A 26040-nucleotide genomic window follows, 5' to 3' on the forward strand; every position below is an offset into this window, starting at 1 on the left:
ATTCCTGCTCCAACTCCAGCTGTTCCTCCTCCTCTTCTTCGTCATAGCTGCTGGGGCCAGCGTTCCCTGAGGCGGATGGCCTGATGTTGGTACCATCACGCTGATCGTTTTCTCCTTCAGATTCCCCCAGTTGCATCATGACAGCTGTTTCCTTGATTTTCAACATTGACCTCTTCAGTAAACACAGCAGTGGTATGGTAATGCTGACTGAAGAGTTGTCACTGCTCACAAGCAACGTGGATTGCTCAAAATTTTGGAGAACTTGGCAGAGGTCCAACATGTTGGCCCAATCGGATCCACAGAAGCTTGGCAGCTGTCCGGATGCGCCTCGGTACTGCGCCGTCATGTACTGGACCACTGCACTCTTCTGCTCACAAAAGCGGGCTAGCATGTGCAGCGTAGAATTCCAGCGCGTAGGGACATCACACAGCAAGCGATGGTGGGGGAGATTGAAGCGCTCCTGCATCTTGGCGAGTGCCCCCGAAGCAGTACTGGAATTTCTACAATGTTTGGCCACTCGACGCACCTTCAACAGAAGATCGGCCACGCCTGGGTATGTCCTCAGGAACCTCTGAACTACTAGGTTCATCACGTGCGCCAGGCAAGGGATGTGTGTCAGCTTAGCCAACCTTAAAGCGCGAATGAGATTACTCCCATTATCACACACAACCATGCCCGGTTTCAGGTCCAGCGGTGCCAGCCACAAATCCGTCTGTTCCTTTATTCCCTTCCAAATTTCCTCCCCTGTGTGCTGCTTATCCCCAAGGCAGATCAGCTTCAGCAACGCTTGCTGACGCATGCCAACAGCTGTGCTGCACTGCTTCCACGATCCTACTGCTGCTGGGTTAGCGTTTCCGGATGAGGTACAGCTTTGAGATGCGTTGGAGGAGAAGGAGTCAGAGAGGTAGGTGCTGCTGTTGTTATCCAGTGGGAGGGACGGCGGTGCAGCTGTTTGCGGCGTCGGCAACACCCGCGCCATAGCAGGTGAGGAATCGCTGCCAGGCTCCACAAGGTTCACCCAGTGCGCGGTAAGGGAGATGTATCGACCCTGGCCGAACGCACTCGTCCAGGTGTCAGTGGTGAGGTGAACCTTGCAGGCAACGGCATTCTTCAAGCTTCGGGTTATTTTGCTGACCACGTGCTCATGCAACTCAGGCACTGCAGAGCGCGCAAAGTGGTAGCGGCTGGGAACCACGTAACGTGGGATGGCCACTGACATCATGCCCTTGAAGCTGTTTGTCTCCACCACTCGATATGGCAGCATTTCGCAGGCCAGAAGCTTGGCTATGCTGGCTGTTACTGCCACGGCCCGGGGGTCATTTGCTGGCAATTTCCTCTTGCGCTCAAACATCTCCGACACAGACAACTGAACCGTAGCGCTGCACACGGAAGGGCTGTTGGTTGTTGTGTTTGATGAACACTGGGAGACCTCAAGAGCATTACTCCGGAAAGTGACAGTGTCAGCGTCATCTGATGTTTGTGAATGTTGTGAACCACGCAATGGCTGGGCTACTGCTTCTGAGGCAAGTCTGGTGGTGAGTCTGGTGAACCCAAGGGAGGCAGTGTTGCTGGTACCCTGTCCTGCCGCGTTTGCCCACAGAGTGGGATGTTTGGACAGCATGTGGCAGCTCATGCTGGTGGTGGAGAGGTTGTTAATACTTTTCCCCCTGCTCAGGCGGGTCTTGCACACCTTGCAAATCGCCATGGTAACATCCTCAGTGCAGTCTTCAAAGAGGGGTTGTAATGCCTTGGGCACTCAAGCCCACACCTGGTGGAAATGCACTAAAGTCCGTCGGCTCTGGCTAAGAGCGTGTACTTGGGCCTCCTCTTTGGTTAACCAACCAATTCCTAGAGACCCTATTCACACCTTACTGGGCCTCCCATATCCAAACCTCACCAAACCACAAAATGCACTAGTAAACTATATTTTTACTGCAACCAAACTAATGATCGCTGCAGCATGGAACTCTAGGCTCCTATCTTTCGACCTAGTAAAAAACAGATTAAGCCGCATCCTCTTTTTCGAAAAACTACGTGCCCAGTTGGAAGACAACATGACTAGATTCAACAAAATCTGGTCCCCCTTCATAGAATACCTATTGGGTTCTGACTGTAGTGCCATGATTAGAAATCTCTAATTTCCCTGAGAAACTTTAATCTCCACTGTCTTGGCTGGTTTGAAACGGCCTGACCTCCTCGTCCCAACAACACTACCTTCTATCCTATACTCACCTCTTTTCTCCTCCTTTCCTAGTCTGTCGACAGATAAGCTCTTCTGACATCCACCCCTGCCTCCGCTGGGAGACAGGTAACGCTAGCTATGAATTGCACTAGAGTAAAATAAGCTCTTGCTCAGCCATATTTTGGTTCCATGAGTGAGCGAGAGATATTTTGCCATAACTAAAAATTCAGTAGCTCCCCCCTTTAGGTAGCAATATTAGAAATGTGTTAAGTGACCATCATATCCGGATTACCTCATGTATACTTATCTAAGACATTCCTGAATCTTGTTCACCGTTGCATTCTCTATCTTTTACAACTGTTGTTAGAATTAAGTTTCGTACATGATTGTGTAACATGTTGTAACCTGCTATTACGCCAATGCCTATACAGTCTGTACTGATATGTTTATCTTTTGCCTTAAAAACTCCAATAAAAAAGATTGAAAACAAAGAAAGCCCAGACTTTGGAGCACCTGCCTTGCTGGCGATTTCTGTTTGCTCCTCTTTTGCCTCTCACTTGAACTTCCACGCTTGTGGTGCCTGAAATTGCGCGCCGCCTACCTTGTGGCACAAGGCGAACTCGTGCAGCAGTGGGTTCTTCAACAGACTCATCTGTGCTGCTGCTACGACGGCGATGTTCTCGTTCACAAACAAAATCTGGGTCTCTGTCCACATTGTCCATACCCTCCTCTTCCATCTCCTCAAACTCGCCATATGTCATTGTGGGGGGCCGCCACCGTGGAGTAGAGCTCCCCAGAACAACCTCTGCGCAGCTCACTCCAACGTCGTCTTCCAGATCTTGTCGGCCGACCTCCTGCAATTGCAACCCCTCCTGCCCAACTTGCTCTGGGATTTGGGTTTCCGAGTCCTCCTCGGACTCGCCTTGTATTTCAGTGCGCGGTGCATTTCCCACAGTTAATGGTTGTGAATCCGGGCACAACATTTCTGGCTGTTCCTCCATTGACCTTTGAAAGGTGGAAGTTTGTTGGGCTGGGAATAGCTCCTGCGAATACCCCATTGTGTCCTGAGGTAATTCATCGGACTGGTTATCTGGCAGTTGTGTGCGTGGTGTCGCTGCCGGTTGTGTCAGCTTTGTGCCCACTGGCTCCTTGTAACTGGCTGAGGACTCGGACCTCGTGCGTGATGTGCTGGTGCTGCTTAACCCACTGCTGGACGCTTGAGAGGTCATCCAAGTAATTATCTGGTCCTGTTCTTTTGGATTTGTGAGGGTTGTTGTCCTGGACAACATGGGCGGTATTGAGTGGGTTTTCTTGGGTGCTCCCCTGTGGCCTGTACGTGAACCATCAGGGGAAACACCTCTTCCCTTGCCCCTCCCTCTTTCACCGGATTTCTTCCTCATTTCACTTATCCTTACAGTACACGCTGACTGGCAGCAGTACAGTGGCAGTACAGAAATGCTATACAGTACCACTATTCCCAGCAGCGACACAGAGCACAATGCTATACAGTGGCGGGTGAGCGGTGTACCACTATTCCCAGCAGCGACACAGAGCACAATGCTATACAGTGGCGGGTGAGCGGTGTACCACTATTCCCAGCAGCGACACAGAGCACAATGCTATACAGTGGCGGGTGAGCGGTGTACCACTATTCCCAGCAGCGACACAGAGCACAATGCTATACAGTGGCGGGTGAGCGGTGTACTACTATTCCCAGCAGACACAGAGTGGCAGTAAACAGAATGCTATATAGTGTGGCTGAGCGAGGTACACAGAGTGGCAGTAAACAGAATGCTATATAGTGTGGCTGAGCGAGCGGTGTACTACTATTCCCAGCAGACACAGAGTGGCAGTAAACAGAATGCTATATAGTGTGGCTGAGCGAAGTACACAGAGTGGCAGTAAACAGAATGCTATATAGTGTGGCTGAGCGAGCGGTGTACTACTATTCCCAGCAGACACAGAACAGTAAACAGAATGCTATATAGTGTGGCTGAGCGAGGTACACAGAGTGGCAGTAAACAGAATGCTATATAGTGTGGCTGAGCGAGCGGTGTACTACTATTCCCAGCAGACACAGAACAGTAAACAGAATGCTATATAGTGTGGCTGAGCGGTGTACCACTATTCCCAGCAGCGACACAGAGCACAATGCTATACAGTGGCGGGTGAGCGGTGTACCACTATTCCCAGCAGCGACACAGAGCACAATGCTATACAGTGGCGGGTGAGCGGTGTACCACTATTCCCAGCAGCGACACAGAGCACAATGCTATACAGTGGCGGGTGAGCGGTGTACCACTATTCCCAGCAGCGACACAGAGCACAATGCTATACAGTGGCGGGTGAGCGGTGTACTACTATTCCCAGAAGACACAGAGTGGCAGTAAACAGAATGCTATATAGTGTGGCTGAGCGAGGTACACAGAGTGGCAGCAAACAGAATGCTATATAGTGTGGCTGAGCGAGCGGTGTACTACTATTCCCAGCAGACACAGAACAGTAAACAGAATGCTATATAGTGTGGCTGAGCGGTGTACCACTATTCCCAGCAGCGACACAGAGCACAATGCTATACAGTGGCGGGTGAGCGGTGTACCACTATTCCCAGCAGCGACACAGAGCACAATGCTATACAGTGGCGGGTGAGCGGTGTACCACTATTCCCAGCAGCGACACAGAGCACAATGCTATACAGTGGCGGGTGAGCGGTGTACCACTATTCCCAGAAGACACAGAGTGGCAGTAAACAGAATGCTATATAGTGTGGCTGAGCGAGGTACACAGAGTGGCAGTAAACAGAATGCTATATAGTGTGGCTTGAGGGAGCGGTGTACTACTATTCCCAGCAGACACAGAACAGTAAACAGAATGCTATATAGTGTGGCTGAGCGGTGTACCACTATTCCCAGCAGCGACACAGAGCACAATGCTATACAGTGGCGGGTGAGCGGTGTACCACTATTCCCAGCAGCGACACAGAGCACAATGCTATACAGTGGCGGGTGAGCGGTGTACCACTATTCCCAGCAGCGACACAGAGCACAATGCTATACAGTGGCGGGTGAGCGGTGTACCACTATTCCCAGCAGCGACACAGAGCACAATGCTATACAGTGGCGGGTGAGCGGTGTACTACTATTCCCAGCAGACACAGAGTGGCAGTAAACAGAATGCTATATAGTGTGGCTGAGCGAGGTACACAGAGTGGCAGTAAACAGAATGCTATATAGTGTGGCTGAGCGAGCGGTGTACTACTATTCCCAGCAGACACAGAACAGTAAACAGAATGCTATATAGTGTGGCTGAGCAAGGTACACAGAGTGGCAGTAAACAGAATGCTATATAGTGTGGCTGAGCGAGTGGTGTACTACTATTCCCAGCAGACACAGAACAGTAAACAGAATGCTATATAGTGTGGCTGAGCGAGGTACACAGAGTGGCAGTAAACAGAATGCTATATAGTGTGGCTGAGCGAGCGGTGTACTACTATTCCCAGCAGACACAGAACAGTAAACAGAATGCTATATAGTGTGGCTGAGCGAGGTACACAGAGTGGCAGTAAACAGAATGCTATATAGTGTGGCTGAGCGAGCGGTGTACTACTATTCCCAGCAGACACAGAACAGTAAACAGAATGCTATATAGTGTGGCTGAGCGAGGTACACAGAGTGGCAGTAAACAGAATGCTGAGCGAGTGGTGTACTACTATTCCCAGCAGCGACACAATGACTGGGGGGACCCTGGCTAGCGTGGCTGGAGCGCGAACTACCCTGCCTGCCTACCCAAAGCTAAACCCACAGACAAATGGCGGAAATATGACGTGGTTCGGGTATTTATTTACCCGAACCACGTGACAGTTCGGCCAATCAGAGCGCGTTCGGGTCCGAACCACGTGACCCGTTCGGCCAATGACAGCGCTAGCCGAACGTTCGGGGAACGTTCGGCCATGTGGCCGAACGGTTTGGCCGAACACCATCAGGTGTTCGGCCGAACTCGAAAATCACCCGAACAGGGTGATGTTCTGCAGAACCCGAACAGTGGCGAACACTGTTCGCCCAACACTAGAGCAGATGTCCATTGTAATTTGAAAATACTAAGGAAATCACACTTTATTGTCAAGTCAGATGTATTCTGTTGTCAAATGTTTCCTACAAGTAGTGAAATGTATTTCACATGTACATGTAAGTTCCACTGTAATTACATATGCTTGTCTTATGCTAGGTACACACAATGCAATTTTCTGACAGACTGTCAGATCGATTATTTCCAACATGTCCGATCTGATTTCCAATTGATTTTTCAAACAATTTTTCATAGAAATGAACAGAAAATGTATTTAAAAAATCAGAATCAGATCGACATGTTGGAAATAATTTGATCTGATAGTAAATCTGTGTACCTAGCATAAGTGTATATTTAGGACTCCGGAAATGAATAAATCAGAGTGGAATGTTGTGCATTAAAGGTTTGCATGTTCTCTGCTTTCCTGTGCAGAAAAGGTTACCTTCATCGGCTTTTGAGAGACAAATAGGAGAGACCTGCAAAAAAAGGCTCTGGAGGCCTGGAACAAACTCTTTCAGAAGAGCTGATTAATAAAATAAGCTTTGAGATTCAACCCCATTGCCGCTCTTCAGGATGTGTGGGAAATCTTGTATTTTTCTGATAATCAGGTTTTTTGTTTTAATTTTTTTGCGACAGATATATTTGGTTGCATCCAAAATGTCAGACAAGTTGAGGGTATGGTTCATTAATACATGGAAGTAGATGCACTGTCCTTCCCACTGATAGACCTGCTATTGCTTTTGTATTTCCTTCTCCTTTCCTAATTGCTTAACCTCCTGAGTAGTACGCCCGACACCGCTCGCTAGCCTCAGGAGTCCCTAATGGATAATTTATTAGATCCAATGGCTGCAACAGCTTTAGCTAGCACTAGGCTAGTTAGCATAGGTGGCTAGCACCCCCCAATTGCCCGTGATCCCCCCATCCAGCTGCTTATACATTACCCAGCCTGGTTCCATCGATCGCCGCAGCCTCCCCGCACAGCTCCGGTCTTCTCTATGGGGAGGATCGTGACTGTGCAGTGGACACCCCTTGCTTAAAGCCTCCTAACTCAGGAACAGTGATGCAGGCCATAAGGTCGGAAAACATAATGTAAACAGGAGGCAACCAACTTTGGTTGATCGGATAATACATAAGTACCAGTATACCACATGGAAAGATCTTTTTAGAGCAATATTAGAGCAATATTTCCTAACTATAACTCCTCCTTAATTTTCTGAGCATTTGGAATTGAGAGCGCTTTATCCTGCCAGATCTGCAGGGATTAAATTAGTATGCTTGTTGGCCTCAATGATGGCTCTCAGATCAGATGAACCAACATTATTACACATTAACGGGCCTTGACTTACATTTACTCCAGGAGTCCTTCATATCATCCTCGGAATAAAGACTAAAACTTTCCATGGTAGAACATTAGTTTAGGTGTATTTGCTGTTGGGCAATACTGCTTTATGTAGTAATGCACATAGAACATCTGTCAGAGTTTCCTTTATGTCTATATCAGTTATGCTAGGTACACACCACACAATTTTCTGTTAGATTTTCTCTTAGATTTACCTGCCAGATATACCTGCCAGATAGCTTTTTTCCATGTTGTAGGTAAATCTAACAGAAGAATCCAACAGAAAATTGTATGGTGTGTACCTAGCATTAGGAAGATCTCTAACTACCCATCAATGATATAGAAAATGAGAAGAATACCGCCAACAGGGACACAGACAGCAATAAAGTGAAAAATGTATTTGCCACTAAAAATGTATTTTATTACCACCTGTGTCTTCACTAGAATTTGTCGTACTTCCTTTTGTCAATAAAACCTGTTACTGAGATAAAGGGGACCCTAGATGAAAACATAAGCTCCAATGCTCCCCTACTCTCTCTAAAAATATACATTAATAAATGAAGCAATGGTAATCATTGGCCAGAGTTCTACTTTGAACCTGTATTGAATGGAAGAGAACAAAGGTGCAGGTGAACAAATAAGCATGTGTGTTACTTTTATGAAGTTATTAAAATAAGAGTTGGCTGCAACATATTTCTTTGATGTAAAGGATACTATCATATCCATCAATATTTTTCCATAAACAAAGAGTCATTTAGGTTTCCTTGAAGCTTGGGATTCATGAAGGAGGCGGAGGGTGTGTCAGGAATGTTCATTCAAATGCTCTGAAAATGCTTTGTGGCTGAGGTTAACGTCAACAATTTCCTCTGTCACCATGGTTACATGACTGTCCTGATTCAGCCACCTGTAGGACAAACTAATCCGTATAAAAACCAGATCAAATGATTGATGCACCTATTGATTTACCAAGGGTCTTCCTAGCAGAGCATGTACAGGCAGGAGCCCTTATCATTACTAATGTCACTACCAAATGTTCTGCACTGAGCCTCTCCCCATTTCATCCTTGGAACAAACAGGCATCATTTTAGATATAGTTAATGTTGATTTGTTAGTAGATTTGTTAGTAGACTGCTTTCTATCTTTTATCACCAGCATTCTGTAGCAGGATCACAGCCAGCAGATTAGACAACACATGGACATCCTGATTCAATTTCATGAAAAGGGCCGTTATGAATAATAATAGGCCCTACATGGAATTGTGGCAACCTGGGACATAAGTTTAGGGGGCTATGTGTTTTTTCCTCTGTGAGGTAGCAGGGAATCTGATTGGCTGATGGATTCTGCATAGAGGTGGTGTTCTGACCCGGGCACTGATTGGTCGCTACAGGTGTGTGGAGAAATCTGCCAGGTGTTGCTGGGGTTATACATTGTTGCAACAACCAATGGCAGCTAAGTTGAGTGTATTTAAGACAGGTCCGTAGGCAGGTTAGCTGCCTTTGTTCCTGAGCGGTCTGGGCGAGCTCTTGAGCTTGTAATACGGAGCTGGTAATACGGAGCTTGTATTACTGAGCCCCCAGCCGCAATGGATATATTAAGGCTCCTGGCGGCAAGAGCCGAAGAGCCGGGAGGACTGGAGACCCTGACACGCTGCCTCCAGCTAGCAGAAGAAGAGAGGAGAGCAGAGGAGGAAAGCGGAATTGCAGCGGAGATTCCGGCAAAAAGGCTCCGCAAGAAGAAGAGGGTGTACTCGCCTGAGCCCAGCGGGATCGTGAAGCCAGGACCTTCTGGGAATGCGGCGAAGTCAAAGAGAGGCTCCGGGGGTCAGCGGCAGATCAGAGTTTCCAGCGGGATGTCAGCGGCATTGGCGGCGAAGCAGGGACCGTTTGAAGCCCGCCTTGCACAGCCTTCAGCAGCGCCGACCAATAGCGGAGCAGTGGGGGCGTTCCCGGCATCTGTCTTTGAAGAGGTGGCCAATCGGGCGGTGGCACAGCTTTCCGGGTGGAGTGGTCCCGCTGTGGGTGTTCAGGCTGGCCTTCCAGCGAGCAGCTCTTGCTCCGCCCACCAAGCGGCGACCAATCGGGTGCCCGCCGGCGCTGATCCTGGCCGAGCTACGTCATCGGGTCCTGGCTCCTCCCACTTCCTAGCGACGAATCGGGTTGCTGCCGGCGTAGAGCATCCAGATGATGTCGCAAGCTCCTCCCACTTTGCGGCGACCAATCGGGTCTCCGCCGGCTCGGCCCCAGCTGATGACAGCTCATCCGCGGAAGAAGATGAAGAGGAGGCAGCCCAAGCAGCATCCAGCCTTCCATTCGCATCCCCTGGCGGTGGGAGCGGGCGCACGTATGCCGGCGCCGCTGACCAGCAGTTGCCTGTGCCTCACGGTTCTGCTGTGTTAGCGGCTGCTGGCGGTACAGCGCAGCTCCATGCCGGGGGAGGGCAGCCCAGTGGTCCGGGAACTCCTATCGAAGTCGTGAGTCATCAGGCTTCGCCTCAAGCTGCTGGAAGCAGTAAGTATGATAATAACCAAGTTACTGCTTTGATGTCTGCCTTATTGTCAGCATTACAAACTGTTCCAGCTAATGCTGGAAGTGTATGGTTGGATAGGGCTGCTTCTGCCGATAATTATTCAGCTTTGTCACCTGCTCCTGCTCCCAGTGCCCCCTTCCCCCCTACTAATTTTCAAGCCCAGCAGCCAGATTCAGTTATCCCTATCAGAAAACCTGGCATTGCTGAGTCTGCATATAAAGAGCAATTATTATGTGAATTATCTCCACTTGGTTTTCATTTGCCATCAAGTGTAAAGGAAAAAATTTGGAAGGGAGATTATATTGACATTCTGTCTCTCTTACCTATCTGTAAGGAATTTTTAAAGCAGGATAAGAAAGATGAAAAGGCTGATGATGAACGGCGCCGCCCAGTACCACGTTCTTTTCATAATTGGTTGCAGGCATTCTGCATATATGCAAGTGTAATGGGTGAACGTCACCCGGAGCAATGCCCAGCTATGTTCCGATATGTTGATACGATTCTTGAGGCTTACAAAGCTTATGGTGGGTTTGCTTGGTACACTTATGATGAGGCATTCCGTCAAAGGGTATCAATTTACCCAGGAACGAAGTGGGGTTCTAAAGATGTTGGGCTATGGCTGCAACTTATGATGCCTCAAAAGGTTTCCACATATAAAAACCCCACTCAGTCTCCCACAGGTACCAGTTATAAAAAAGGCGTTTGCTACGCTTTTAATGACGGCCAATGTAAATGGCCGGGTTCATGCAAATACCGCCACGAATGTGGCTTTTGCGCAGGATCACATCCAATTGCAAGATGTTTTAAGAAAGCAGCTTCAGCATCCCAGTCTGGCTCTAAGGAGCTTTTTCTTAAGGGCACCCACACCGGTGAAGCTGCCAAACATGGTACCATGGCTCAAAATTTACCCCGACAGGGTGAGAGCAACATTACTAATTAACGGTTTTGATCTTGGTTTTTGTCTGCCAGTTTTTACAGGTGTGGGTTGCTCTGTGGTAAAAAACTTGAAATCAATTGATGCTCATAAAGATATAGCTGAAGAAAAAATTTACAAAGAGGTCAGTGAGGGCAGAGTTGCAGGCCCATTCTCGTCACCTCCTTTTGCCAATTTCCGCCTCTCACCTTTGGGCATTGTCCCTAAAAAAGGACCAGGTGCATTTCGTTTAATTCATCATTTATCCTACCCAAATGGCAGTTCTTTAAATGATGAAATCCCAAGTGATTTATCCTCAGTTTCTTACGCCTCTTTTGACACAGCCTTAGAGCTTCTCCGCCCACTGGGGCGCTGTGCTCTATTAGCAAAAGCAGACATTAAATCTGCATTTCGTCTATTGCCCATAAATCCTTCATCTTTCAGCTCATTAGGTTTTCATTTTGATGGGAAATTCTTTTTTGACAAATGTTTGCCGATGGGATGTGCCTTATCTTGCAGCTATTTTGAAAGCTTTTCCACCTTTTTAGACTGGGTAGTGCAGTTCATTTCAGGTCACAATAGTTTAATTCACTACCTGGATGATTTTTTATTTATGGGCCCAGCATCATCAGACATTTGTTATAAATTACTAGTCACTTTTAAAGTAATATGCAATGACTTTGGCATCCCTTTAGCTTCTGAAAAAACAGTTTTACCAAGCACGTGTATTGAATTTTTAGGTATTACAATAGATACAGCTGAAAGGGAATTCCGTTTACCAGACGGAAAAATAGCCAAGCTAAAACAGTTAATTTTTGGCTTCTTGAGAAAAAAGAAGGTGTTACTTAAAGAAATGCAGTCATTACTGGGTTCTCTTACTTTTGCTACAAGGGTTATGCCCATGGGCCGGGTTTTCTCTAGGCGATTGGCCGCATCCATGAGGGGTTTAAAATCACCTTATTCGCATATTAGGCTTACTCATGAGCTAAAAGAGGATTTACTAGTGTGGGCTGAATTTTTGAATAGTTTCAATGGGCGTTCCCTTTGGCAGGAAGCATTTCATTCAAATTCTGAATTAAATTTTTTCACAGACGCTTCCGGCAATGTCGGCTGCGGGGCTTTCTGTAATAATAGATGGTTCGCTGCTAGGTGGCCTGTTGAATGGCGTCAAAAGGAGGTGACGAGGAACATTGTATTATTAGAGTTATTCCCTGTTGTTGCAGCTTTATATATTTGGGGGGAACAATTCAAAGGCAAGCGAATAATGGTACAGACAGACAATAAAGGAGTAGTTTTCGCTATTAACTGTCTATCTTCCAAGTCCCCTAGTGTGGTCAAATTATTAAGGATTTTGGTCCTTTACTCTCTTAAATTTAACGTTTGGATCAAAGCACAGTATGTAGCAAGGATAACGAATGATATTGCAGATGCTCTGTCCCGTTTTCAGATGGAAAGGTTCTGGTCGCTGGCCCCAACAGCTCAACCCAAGGGAGAAGAAGTACCGCTTTTCCTGTGGAGCTTGATATGGAGTTGATTAGCACAGGAATACGAAATTCTCTTTCCATAGCGACTTGGAGGGCCTACTCAATCGTATGGAAGGATTGGATTACTTTTGTTCAAATGCTAGGTTTCCCTGAACACCATGTATCTGAAGGGGTGGTTTTGCATTTTGTAAGCTCTTGCATTAAAAAAGGGCTGTCACATTCTCATATTGTTAAAAAATTAGCCGGCATTTCCTTTTTTATGAAATTAAAAAATTTGCCGTTGTGCAATTCTTATTTTTCCGTGAAACAGTTGTTAAAAGGGCATAGGCGTTTTTCGCGCAGACCTGATAGCAGGCAGCCAATATCTTTGGACATTTTATCAAGGCTCTGGGAAGCGGCGGGTCTCGTCTGTTCATCTAGTTTTGAGACGCTACTTTTTCGGTGTGCTTTTACATTAATGTTTTTCGCAGCTTTTCGGGTATCTGAGCTTATTTCGCGTAATTCATCACATAATGGCGGCCTTCAGTATGAGAATGTGATTTTGTCAGCAACAAAAATGGGAATCTTTTTGAAATACTCTAAGACAGACCAGTTAGGTAAGGGCTCCTTCATTGAATTGAATGCTTGGGCTGGTCACAACTTGTGCCCAGTGCATAATTTGGTTAATTACTTAAGAGTTAGAGGAAATACCCCAGGTTCTCTGTTACGTCACGAGAATGGTACTTCACTTTCAGTTTTCCAGTTCAACTCCGTGTTGAAGCTATGCTCCAGCATTGCAGGGGTGGATGAGTTCCAATTGTCCTCTCATTCCTTCCGTATCGGGGCAGCAACGGAGGCAGCCAGGTTGGGTCTTTCAGATAGTATAATAAAGAAAATGGGAAGATGGAGGTCTGGCGCGTTCAAACTTTATATTCGTCCTTAATTGTGCTTTTATTTTACAGGTTCAAAGACAATTGTATGGATAGTGGGCCACTCTTATGTGTTTTGGGCCCATAACAGAGCATTTCGGAGATGTTACTCGACAAATCTGAACATGGATCCAGATAAGTTCGCTGTTTATTGGCACGGTGTAAGAGGAATGGTTTGGGCTCAAATGAAGGATGCTTTCTTTAATTTGTGTAATGTTTGGCCTTCTCCGGATGTTTTAATTATCCATCTAGGGGGAAACGATATTGGGAAAATTAAATCCCTCGAGCTCTATTTCAATATCAGGGATGACATTGCTGTTTTTCACTCTTTTGTTCCACAAATGAGAGTGGTTTTTTCTGAAATTGTCCCAAGGTGGAGATGGCTGCAATCGCCTGACCTTTTCCCCTGCGAAAAGATCAGGCGGAGGCTCAACCACAGGCTCGAAAAATTTTTGCCCAGCGTCGGTGGTTTTTCGTTTCGCCATGTTGATTTGGAGGGAGGCCCCCAGGGTTTGTACAGACAAGATTTCGTGCATCTTAGTGATGTAGGATTAGATATTTTTAACCTTGATCTCCAGTGCTGTATTGAGAGGGCCGTTGGTGGTGTGCCAGGCTAGGTATGCCTGGCGGGTGGGGTCCTTCCGGAGTTATTTCGGTTTCAGTTGGTTCGAACCGTAATGGTGGACCATATAATGAGTGGTTTTTATGTTCATTTAATAAAGTTATCTTTTATTGAATTTATTTGGACCTCAACTAGTTAGCAAAAAGTATCCAATAAAGATGGCCACGGCCTTTAACCTCCAGCCTGGGGTGTCAAGGTGTGTTTATTTACATATTATGTTATTAAGTTATTTAATTATATTTGTATATTCAATCAAGTGTTGCCTACAATTCCATGAAAAGGGCCGTTATGAATAATAATAGGCCCTACATGGAATTGTGGCAACCTGGGACATAAGTTTAGGGGGCTATGTGTTTTTTCCTCTGTGAGGTAGCAGGGAATCTGATTGGCTGATGGATTCTGCATAGAGGTGGTGTTCTGACCCGGGCACTGATTGGTCGCTACAGGTGTGTGGAGAAATCTGCCAGGTGTTGCTGGGGTTATACATTGTTGCAACAACCAATGGCAGCTAAGTTGAGTGTATTTAAGACAGGTCCGTAGGCAGGTTAGCTGCCTTTGTTCCTGAGCGGTCTGGGCGAGCTCCCCTCCCGCCACTCCCTGAAGAAATAATAGACTTCGTCGTGGTCAAGTCTTTATTGGTGAAACATCACGTTGAAGGCGTGGATGAGGATTGCAGTTGGGGTCCTTCCGGAGTTATTTCGGTTTCAGTTGGTTCGAACCGTAATGGTGGACCATATAATGAGTGGTTTTTATGTTCATTTAATAAAGTTATCTTTTATTGAATTTATTTGGACCTCAACTAGTTAGCAAAAAGTATCCAATAAAGATGGCCACGGCCTTTAACCTCCAGCCTGGGGTGTCAAGGTGTGTTTATTTACATATTATGTTATTAAGTTATTTAGTTATATTTGTATATTCAATCAAGTGTTGCCTACAATTCCATAACAAAGTCCCCTTGAAAACATCTGTGGGTGCCTCCTTAGCAGGGAGGCAAGCTGAGCCCAGTGAAAGGGTAGTCATTATGCGCATCAGTCACAAATGAATTTGTCATTGTTTCTCTAGATTGGTTAGTAATAATTAAACTATAATTGTGATGATAACCCTATCAGCCACACCCTGCAGAGTGATCTTCCAGTATTCAAAACAACAGTTTAGGTACCAGCCAGCTGAAAGGGCAAAAGTTGACACATAATATCTCAAGACACTTGATTTATATGTACATTAATAAAGTTGTAACATATATCCAACGCTTGATGAGGGATGATCCATCTAATTACAGCTGGTGACAGAATGTTGCAATAGGTGACATCCTTTTGCAATAACAATTTGTGGATGTAACCCAGGGAGAAATTCTTTTAGAACATTGTTCATATTGTAAACCTGTTTGAAACCCTTCATAGTACCTCAGAACAAAAACAGATATAAAAAGTGAGTTTAGCAGATTAGAGGTGATCCATTTGGTGGGATATGCTTTGGTATAGTCATTTTTGTTATAGTCACTATAGTTATAGTCTAGTAATATTTACAAGGTTTGGCAAACCAAACTGCCTCACGTTGGGTGGGGACATGAACACAAAATCAAGAGGTGGTTCGCACATACTCATCCCCCCACTGGTAACCACTGGTGCCACAGAAGCGCAGGATACAAATCGTAACACAATCAGCCTGCAGCACTGCATATGCGGTGTGCTCCAATCAATGTATAATGTAAGCTCTACCGCTCCATGTTATGATTAAGTAGGCTGACGAGGCGTCCTCTTTTGCCCGGACAGGTCCACTTTTTATGACCTGTCCGGGCCGTCCTCCCGGATTTTTTACATGTCCGGGTGACTGAACACAGAGGGAGCCGAGCTGCTTTGTTCAGTGTGTGAGTCAGGCACAGACTGGCCAGGGGAGAAGGGGGGCAATCTCCCCCAGGCAGCCTTTCATTCAGTGATTTAGGGCAGGTCTGGTGTATTCAGGTTTGTTGTGGTAAGGTAACAACAATAACAATAACAATAATATTTATATAGCGCTTTTCTCCCTGGGGACTCAAAGCGCTGTGACCCTGCATTATGCAGTCTCAAAGGCTAGGGAAAAGAGGTGAGTTTTTAGGCCCGGTTCACATTAGCGGTTGTTTGCCAAACGGACCGGATGACCTGACCGGATCCGGACCGGATCCGGATCGGAACCGTACGGTTCTGATCCGGATCCGATCCGGATCCGGTCAGGTTGCATCAGGTGTCCATCAGGATGCGATCCGGATCCGTTTGGCAAAAGTACGTTTAAAAACAAAAAAAATGTTGGGGTCTGGGAGGTCAGCAGAAGGGGGACCTGTGGAATCAGGCCCTCTGCTGTTTAGCACTCACCTCCACCTCCGACATGCTGCCAACATCTCCGGATCCGGATCCAGCTGTGCTGCTCCACTCCAAAATGCTTGCCCATGTGTCCCCATCCAATATCGCCACAACAATCCCCATAGGAAGTGGGGTAGAACATCCGGATTTCTCAGCCAGTGTGTTGTGCGCTCTCCGGTTCCCATTGGTTTGTATTGGCCGGATGGTGCAGTCCGGCTCCGCCCCGGATACGGCTGCCGGAGGAGCCGGATGAAAAAATAGCGCATGTTGGAACGGAGGCCGGAGTCCGGATCCGGCCCGGATCCGGTCCGGCTCCGGTTCGGCAGAACGGACGCATGTGAACGGACGCATAGGCTTTCATTGCTATGCCGTGCGTCCGTTCCGTCCGTTCTGCAAGCGGTGCGGCTCCGGCACGGCGATTCCGGAGGGCCACCGCAAGTGTGAACCGGGCCTTAGCCTTTTTTTAAAGCTGTCCAGAGAAGGAGCCTCTCGTACTGATTGTGGAAGTGAGTTCCATAGAGTAGGGGCTGCATAGGAAAAGGCCCGAGCACCAAATGTTAAGTGTATCCTGGGAATAACCAGCTTCATCTTGTTGGCAGAGCGGAGGGTGCGTGGAGGGGCATAAAGTTCCAATAGATCCGCTATGTATTTGGGTCCCATGTGGTGTAGAGCCTTGAATGTCAGCAGGCAGATCTTAAAATTGATTCTCCATTTTACTGGCAACCAGTGAAGAGTTTGCAGTACTGGGGTGATGTGTGAGCTGCGGGGGGCATTGGCTAGGAGTCTGGCTGCAGCATTCTGTACTAGCTGTAAGGGGCGCAGAACCTTATCTGTAGATCCGATTAACAGGGCGTTGCAGTAGTCTAGGCGGGAGGATACAAATGCGTGAACCAGGGCAGGTAGGTCTTTAGCTGGGATAAGGTGTTTGATTTTCGCTATATTTCTTAGATGGAAGAAGGAAGACTTGACGACAGCTGATACCTGCTGTCTGAGTTTTAGATTTCCATCCAGGATCACCCCAAGGTTTCGCACAGAGTCTTTATACTGTACAGTATCTCCCCCAATTGCTAGTTTGAGGTGGTGAGCGTTTTGAACTTTATCCATCATGTGTGGACCACCTACCACCAACACCTCTGTTTTGTCAGAGTTCAGCCTTAGCCAGCTGGTGTTCATCCAATTTTGTAAATCCACTAGACACGCATTTATGGATGCTGATGGGTCTTGGGTGCCAGGCTTGAAGGACAGATACAGTTGTGTGTCATCTGCATAACAATGGTATCCTAAACCATAGTTCTGGATTATTTTGCCCAGTGGGAGCATGTAGACTGCAAAGAGTAATGGTGATAGTACAGAACCCTGTGGAACTCCATAGGCAAGTGGCACTGGATTAGAGTAGTGTGTGCCCAGACATACTTGCTGTGTCCTGCCAGATAGGAAGGTCTGAAACCAGCTAAGAACAGTACCCCTTAGGCCACAGTAATTCTTCAGTCGCTGGATTAGTATTTCATGATCCACAGTATCAAATGCTGCTGACAAGTCAAGAAGAATCAGAATTGAGCAATCACCCTTGTCCCTTGCAGTAAGTAGATCATTCATTACTCGGACTAATGCTGTTTCAGTGCTGTGCCTTTTCCTGAATCCTGACTGAAAAGTATCAAAGATGTTGTTATCTGTAAGCCTGGCTTCTAGCTGGTTGGCGACTGCTTTCTCGATAACTTTTGATAGGAATGGTAAGTTCGCCACAGGTCTGTAGTTGGTTACAGAATCAGGATCTAGTGATGGTTTCTTCAGGAGGGGTTTTATGATTGCTTTCTTTAGTTCTTCTGGGAAAAGTCCACTTTGCAAGGAGCACTGAGTGATTTTGTGAAGTGCTGGCCTGAACAGCGCTGGGCACTGCATTAAGGATCCAGTTGGGCCAGGATCCAGGTCGCAGGTAGTGGGGCGGAGACTTTGAATGAGAATTCCAAAATCTTCTACACTCAGAGTGTCAAAGACTTGCCATGGTGGTACGGTAGTAGGTATATGCAACGTCCAGTGGTCAATTGATGTTGTTGGTGTAATGCTGGCACGGATGGTAGACACCTTGTTTGTGAAGAAGGCAGAGAATTCCTCACACCTTTCCCTGGAGTATGTGGTTGGGGCTTTTAGGCAGGAAGGATTGCAGAGGGATTCCACTGTGTGGAAGAGTTGAGCAGCTCTGTTGTTGGCTGTAGATATTTTGTGCGAGATAAAGTCTGATTTTTTCTTGGTTATTGCTTGTTGGTATTGTCTGAGGTGTTGAACTAGGCTAGATTTGTGCTCCCCAGTCCCTGATTTACGCCACTGTCTTTCTAGTCTGCGCCCTTTCTTTTTTAGATCCATGATGGTTTTGTCAAACCAATTAGCTTTCTGCTAGGTAATGTAAAACACAGGGCTAGCTGATAAAAGTGCAATTAGAGGGCAGGCAAGCTTGTAAATATACACAGCATGATGCAGAGCTTGCCTGGAGGGTCCCTGGGCAAATATCTGTCTAGTCTCTCCCCATTGTTATAATGACTGCATGTGTGGATAAGGGGTTAAAAAAGTTGAAAAGTTTTTGACAGTCCCTAGACTCCAGGAGGGCTGCTTTCTGACTTGTGTGAGAGACTGGCAGAGCCTCCTGTATTCCTGCACTTCATCATAAACGCCTTTGTTAGCTTGAATTAACCCCAAAGTGTTCAGTTAAATCACTGAGATATCCAGCTTTCAGTATGGGCAAATGAATGGCAAAACGTTCAGTACAGCATGTTTAACTTGTCTTTTCTCAGCAGTTACAGTTTTAGGTTGAACAGAAGACATACTGCCATCCAGTTCAGCCAGAATACTAAATCATTGTGCTTAACTAGCATGGTTTTTAAAGTCTTCTCTGGAGTTCTCACCATGATTGTCATTTGTCACCTGCCTGTGTGATTTTATTGCATTTTGTGGGGAAATCTTCTGCGAATCTGATTGCATTTTGTGGTCGGGCGGGCGGCCGGCCCTTCACCACCATGTGGTCTGGGAAAAAAAAAAACGGCCCTCCATGCCCGCGAAGTTGGACAGCACACTGCTAAGGTCTTGTATATTTGGCCCCACCCATGACCACACCCACATGCTGTTGTGATCATCCTCTTTTTTGGAAATCAAAATATGGTCACCCTAGATTAAGCCAATACTGTGCACAATGCTTTGTGATTTTGACCAGCATGCATAAGACAGATCCTGTTTGTGGAAGCGATGTCTGACATGTATTATGGAATTATGGATATGACATTACTCAAACTGAAATCCCTTGAGGTGAACATTTATTAAGGCTACTGAGGTAAGTAGCCATTTGGGGCACTTTTCCCCCTTCAGGTTCACTTAAAGAGGAACTCCAGTGAAAATAATGTAGTAAAAAAAGTGCTTCATTTTTTATCATAATTATGTATAAATGATTTAGTCAGTGTTTGCTCATTGTAAAATCTTTCCTCTCCCAGATTCACATTCTGACATTTATTACATGGTGACATTGTTACTGTGGGCAGGTTATTTAGCTGTTTCTAGCTGCTCTGTCTGTTAGACAGCTAATAACAGCTATTTCCTGTCTCTGAACATTGTTACATTGTGGCAGTTTGCCAGCAGTACCGCGGTATTCAGAGCCTCTTGTGGGAGGGGTTTCAGCACAAAATCAGTCACACAGCGCCCCCTGATGGTCTGTTTGTGAAAATCATTGTCTTTCTCATGTAAAATGGGGTATCAGCTACTGATTGGGAAAAAGTTCAATTCTTGGTTGGAGTTTCTCTTTAAATGATTGCATTATAGACCTCCTCTTTGAACACATAGCACTGATAGTGGCTGGATAGTATACTGGTTAAGGGCTTTGCCTCTGACACAGACCTGAGGTCAAATGGTCAGCTCTTCCTGTTCAGTAAGGGCTAGTTCACACTGCAAGAGCTATTTCTAAGCACTTGTGATTTTAAAAGCTCTTGCTAATGTAATGTTATGTGTGTGTACTCACTGGGGGTTCTCACCGGAGCAATGTGATTTTATAAAAATCACCCATAGCATTGCATTAGCAAGAGCTTTAACCTTCCTGGTGGTAAGCCCGAGCTGAGCCGCGCAGGAGGATTTCTCAGGCCCTGCTGGGCCGATTTGCATAATTTTTTTTGTACACGCAGCTAGCACTTTGCTAGTTGCGTGTACTGCCCGATCGCCCCCGCTCCGCGCTGATTTGCCGCCGCTAGCCTCGCCGCGCCGCCCCCCCCCCCCCCCCAGACCCCATGTGCTGCCTGGCCAATCAGTGTCAGGCAGCGCTGAGGGGTGGATCGGGACTCCCTTTGATGTCACGACGTCGATGACATCATCCTGCCGGAGGCGATCGAAGAGGGTAGGAGGATGCCGCTGCACAGCAGCTGTCATGTAGCTAGCGCTAGGCTAGCTACATGATTTAAAATAAATAAATAAATAAAAAATAGTGCTGCGCTTCCCCCTGGCGGTTTTAATTGATCGCCAGGAGGGTTAAAACCATTAGTGCTTATTAAAAGGCTCTTGTAGTCTGAGCCAGCCCTAAGCCAGCACCTGTTCAGTAAGGAGACCTTGAGCTAGACTCCCTAACACCGCTACTGCCCATAGAGCACATCCTAGTGGCTTCAGCTTAAGGGCTTTAAGTCCGCCAGGAGAAAAGCGCAAAATAATGTTCAATGTTCTGTGTTTTGTCTTGTCTGATTACTTGCAATTACCTTCTGTCTTAAAGGAGAAGTACAGACATCACATTCTATTTCTAAAACGTATATATCATACATTGCAAAAAAAGCAATAGCATTACAGAAGTAGTTTTGTTTCAATGTTAAAAAGATATATTTTTATTTTCCTGTGTTGTGATCACATGATTATGCCTATAGTAGACTGCCAACTCCTAATAATGGTATTCTCCCCTGCCATGTATCTGACTGTATGAAGCTGGGAGCGCACTTGCCTCGACAAGTTTGGGCACATTTCCGGTGGTCTGTGGCACTCTGCGCTTGCTATCGCATTTCTCGAATGTTATTTCCCAGTATCATTCGTGGTTTTTGCAGCTGCAGCCCAATGTATTTAATTAGGAAATGCACAGAAAAAAAGCAACCTGCTGTGCCATTTAGTGGCATAATAGTGGCAAAAACCGTGGACACAAAATGCGGCTGAACGAACACAATGTGCAATTCTCAAGCCGGCCATAGACTACAGTGGCCACAGCGGCCATAGACTAAGTGTCCAGCAAAACATGCACAATTCTACTATGTGTGCTCCTTGCCTAAGGTATAATCACCGGCCAGGGAAAATAAACAAATATTTTTAGATTCAGAACAAAAATGACTTTTGCCAAGCTATATTTAGTCTTTAGGGTTTGCAGTTCTTTCCTAGACACACAGTGGCGTAGCTAAGAAGCTGTGGGCCCCAGTGCAAGTTTAGCATTGGGGCCCGCCCAAGCATGCTATAGATAACAATTGATACAAAGCACTAAAACCAATCAAGGACAACCACAGTGTCAGAGGTGCAAGAAAGGGATGGTAAACTGTGTGCTAATTATCACTACTATTCAAATCAACTATAGAGGTGATTATTATGAGCACAGAACCAATAGAGAGCTAATACTGTGTATGAGGGGTGGTCCCCTCAGGGCCCCTCTAGCCCAAGGGCCCCTGATGCAGTCGCTACCTCTGCACCCCTTATTGCTACGCCACTGTAGACACAGCATGTGCAGTGACTGCAGTTCTGCTTTACAAAGTCAGTACTGAAAATAAAGCTAATGTACCCCCAAAAAATGTACAATGATTTGATTGACTTTATTAGCAGAAAACATGTGACAGATTAGTGTGTGGGATAAGGAAGTCATGCGGTGTGATGGTTGCAGCAGTTACTTTCTACAAATATGCAGGGATGAGCAGGAACACATTAGCACTCAGAGGTCCAACTAATCTGTATCTTCTGGCCCTTCTCTCTGTGGGGAAAGCAAATACATTAATCAACAACATTACCCATACTGGATTATCTTCTCAGAAAGTACTACTCAGCATCTCATCTCATATGGTTATCAAGCAGGGTAAAGCCTGTAAATAACGTCCACTTAAAAGCAATGCACCATTATCTACTGCGGGTTTTTCTAATGGCTTGCTCTTGCTTATTTGTAGCCAATGCTAATGGTAACATTTAATTATTAGCAAAAAGGATTATAATCTTGCAGCTGCATGCTGTTAGTTTTCATTTATACCTTTCCCTTTCTCCCTTTCTATTTCACTGTATTCTATACAGTAAGGCTATGTTCACATTATAAATCGTTTTCGTGCGTGATTTTTTTCAAGCGATTCCCAGCATTTTCTGAGCATTGGGCGATGTTGTGTAAGCGCTTTTGATGAGCGATTGAGATTTTCACTTCCTGACGAAAAAGAATAAATACAATGGGCCTGATTCACAAAGCGGTGCTAACAGTTAGCACGCTAGTGAAAAGCCCTTTATCACGCCTAAACTCTGTTTAGGCATGATAAGTTTAGGTGTGATAAGTTTAGGTGTGATAAGTTTAGGCATGATAAGTTTAGGTGTGATAAGTTTTTAGGCGTGATAAGTTTAAGCACCAACTGGGTTAGCACCGCAGTGCACAGCTGATCAAAAGTTTTGCGTTAGCAAAGTCTGGTGCACTTTGCATAGACTTTGCGCGCAATCTAAACTTATCTAAACTTATCATGCCTAAACTTATCATGCCTAAACTTATCATGCCTAAACTGAGTTTAGGCATGATAAAAATGGTTATCACGCCTAAAGTCTTTAACTGGGTTATCACTGCTTTGTGAATCGAGCCCAATGTATTTATTCTTAAAAGCACTCGGGAAATCGCTATACAAAGCGCTTCAAGCGATTTCCCTATACCTTCCATTGAGCCAAAGAGCTCAGAAGTGTACAGGCAACGCTTTTGGAAGCGGATCGTAATCGAACCGTTCATATGTGAACATTTGAATCATTGCACAAGCGCTTTTAGGGTGATTTCTAAAATTGCCAGCGCTTAAAAAAATCCACAAACGCTTATAGTGTGAACAAGCCCTAAGCAAGCACACATTATTGCCATTATAAGTAAGAGCCCCAAAATAGTTTTGCTGGATGTGGAGGCCTTTAAGAACCTACCCCAATATCAGAATATATATGATACATATTACAATTTGCCCTCTATAGGTCTGAACCTTGCGACCCTGCTTTGTGGACCATGCAGATAGTGCCCAGCATGACTCTGTGCAGATAGTGCCCTGGCTGGGATTCAAACTTAGCTGCAAGGCGCTAAGTACCTGCAGGTCCAGGAGTAGTTCAGAATTTGTATTTTTTTTTTTATTTTTTTTTTGTAATTACACTTTTCTGCAGCAAGGAGATATTTGCATAAGAATCCAGCAATAGAAATGGAATTGGATGCGTGTTGCTGTCTGAATCCACTACATCAAGCACAGTACAAAAAAATATTTGAGGCTGTTGGGTGTCTCATCCAAGCCTTTCCCATTAAAGGCTCAAATAGAATCCTCCCCACAGGAAACAACATCACGGGATCACAGGAAGATACCGCTGTATATAAGCTGTATATAAGAACACTTTTCTTATTAATGTTATTTCTCTTTATCTGTTTTTCATCTAATGTATATAAAACTTTTAAGCATCCACTAAAATATTCTAAAAGTAGGGCGAAGGAAAGTGACGTGTGTGCTGTGTGTGCTATGAATGGATTCCTCTCTGAATCAATTCAAAGAGATTCCAGAGAGGTATCGATTGCTTCGCCACATCAGGAGGGCAGAGCATGATAACAAAACAACTTAACTTGCAGTCTTCACCACTGGGAAAAGAAGGCACAGATCTGCGCAGCTCTGATCATGTGCGTAGCCTGGGAGTTCTAATTGATTGGGATTTAAACTTCAGAACTCAAATCTCTGCTGTGGTGAAATCATCCTATTTTCACCTGAAGAACATTGCAAAAATCAAGCACCTCATACCCCCAGAGGATCTGCCAACCTTAGTCCACGCCTTCATCACATCCCGACTGGACTACTGCAATGCTCTCTACACTGGCCTTCCAAAAAAGGTCTTGTACCGACTACAGCTGATACAGAATACTGCTGCCAGACTGCTAACCAACCAACCCCGTCACTGCCACATAATGCCAGTCCTGCACTCCCTTCACTGGCTACCTATAGAATGGAGGGTCCTATTCAAGATCGGCCTACTGACATTTAAATCCCTGAATAATTTAGGCCCTGGATACATGAAAGATATATTGCAGCTGCGTAGCAATCCCCGCATTCTCAGATCAACAGGTTCTAATAATCTAGTCATACCCAGAGTCCACTTGGAAACTTTTGGTCCCAGAGCCTTCTGTCATGCTGCCCCTACGTTTTGGAACGCCTTACCTCAACAGATCAGGACAGCTCCATCCCTGGACGTGTTTAAATCCAGACTGAAAACCCACCTGTTCAGTTTGGCATTTGCAGAAATATAACTTTTGTTGTGTGAATACTTCATCCTACTAATTACTGAATCTGAGAGAGCCTAAGCGCTTTGAGTCCTATGGGAGAAAAGCGCTATAGAAATGTTATTGTATTGTATTGTATGGGTACCTTTGATCAGAAACAACATATTTTGAGCATTTTTTGTACCTTAAAATGTGCTGAAAAGTTATTTTCTAGATAAGCTGCAAAATAAGGATAGGTCGTTCATAAGATAATGCTTGTGAATAAGGCCTTATGAGTGATATGATAGAAGAAATGGTAGGTAGATCAGACGCCAGCTAAAATGGCCTAGGTAAGATCATGTGATTTTGGAGGGATACCACTGAGAGGATACTTTTTTCTGTTTTGGCACTTGGAGTGCTCATATAAGTGGGCATTGCCGCTATTTAAAGGACTCCACAGTGGATCACGTTTTGATTGAGAATACTTATGTTTGTGAGCCTGCACAGCGTCGCAGTTATCTTTACATACAGATTATATGATTGTTTGAATAAGTGAGTTTTCAGCTTGAGTTTGACTATTACCTGTGTTGGAAAGTGGTGAAAGTTTAGATTATTATTATTATTTATTATTTAGTATTTATATAGATGCTGTAGACCGTTAGATCAGACATCATAGTGTGCCCATACACTCGTCAGATTGGCAGCAGATAGATAAGAAATGCATCTGATGATCTATCTGATGCGTTTTTTAGAACATTTTTTACCAGGATAGAATTCCAATAGATTTCAGTTTGAAATCTATTGAAATTCGATCTGATGGCATTTTTTTGAAATCTATTGAAATTCGATCTGATGGCATTTTTTTGCCATCAGATTTCCATTAAGGCCAATGCAAACTGATAAGCAATCTCATCAGATCGACCTAAATTTTCCACCCTGCCAGTTCGATGGAAATCCACCGAAATCGGTCGATTGGCCAACCGATTTGCAAACGATCAATCGATCCATCGATCGGGATCGATCGGTCGGCCAGAAAATCGGCTGAGTGTATGGGCCCCTTTAAAAGCAGTGTAAAATCACGCAGTACATCGCAGATTATAGATTGCATGTAAATCTGCTGCTGTATGCTTGCTACATAAAGCTTACTATTCTGATCCTAATCCCACAGGATGATTGTCCCTGCACTGTGCTTTCTCTCCCAGACATATAGCAAGCAAAATAATGGAATCTG

General features: G+C 45.5%; 1 protein-coding gene across 1 annotated transcript in view; it reads right to left on the reverse strand.

The window, feature by feature from the left end:
- Positions 1 to 22175: 22175 nt before the first annotated feature.
- Positions 22176 to 26040, reverse strand: part of SPINK2 (serine peptidase inhibitor Kazal type 2) — a 53550-nt gene continuing 49685 nt past the window's right edge. Inside the window, exon 5 of the mRNA XM_068234277.1 lies at positions 22176 to 22331. Within this exon, the coding sequence (XP_068090378.1) occupies positions 22286 to 22331 (46 nt within the window). The 3' untranslated portion in view covers positions 22176 to 22285. The remainder of the gene's footprint in view (positions 22332 to 26040) is intronic.

This window comes from Hyperolius riggenbachi, chromosome 1, assembly GCF_040937935.1.
Source record: "Hyperolius riggenbachi isolate aHypRig1 chromosome 1, aHypRig1.pri, whole genome shotgun sequence".
NCBI classification, from domain to species: domain Eukaryota; kingdom Metazoa; phylum Chordata; class Amphibia; order Anura; family Hyperoliidae; genus Hyperolius; species Hyperolius riggenbachi.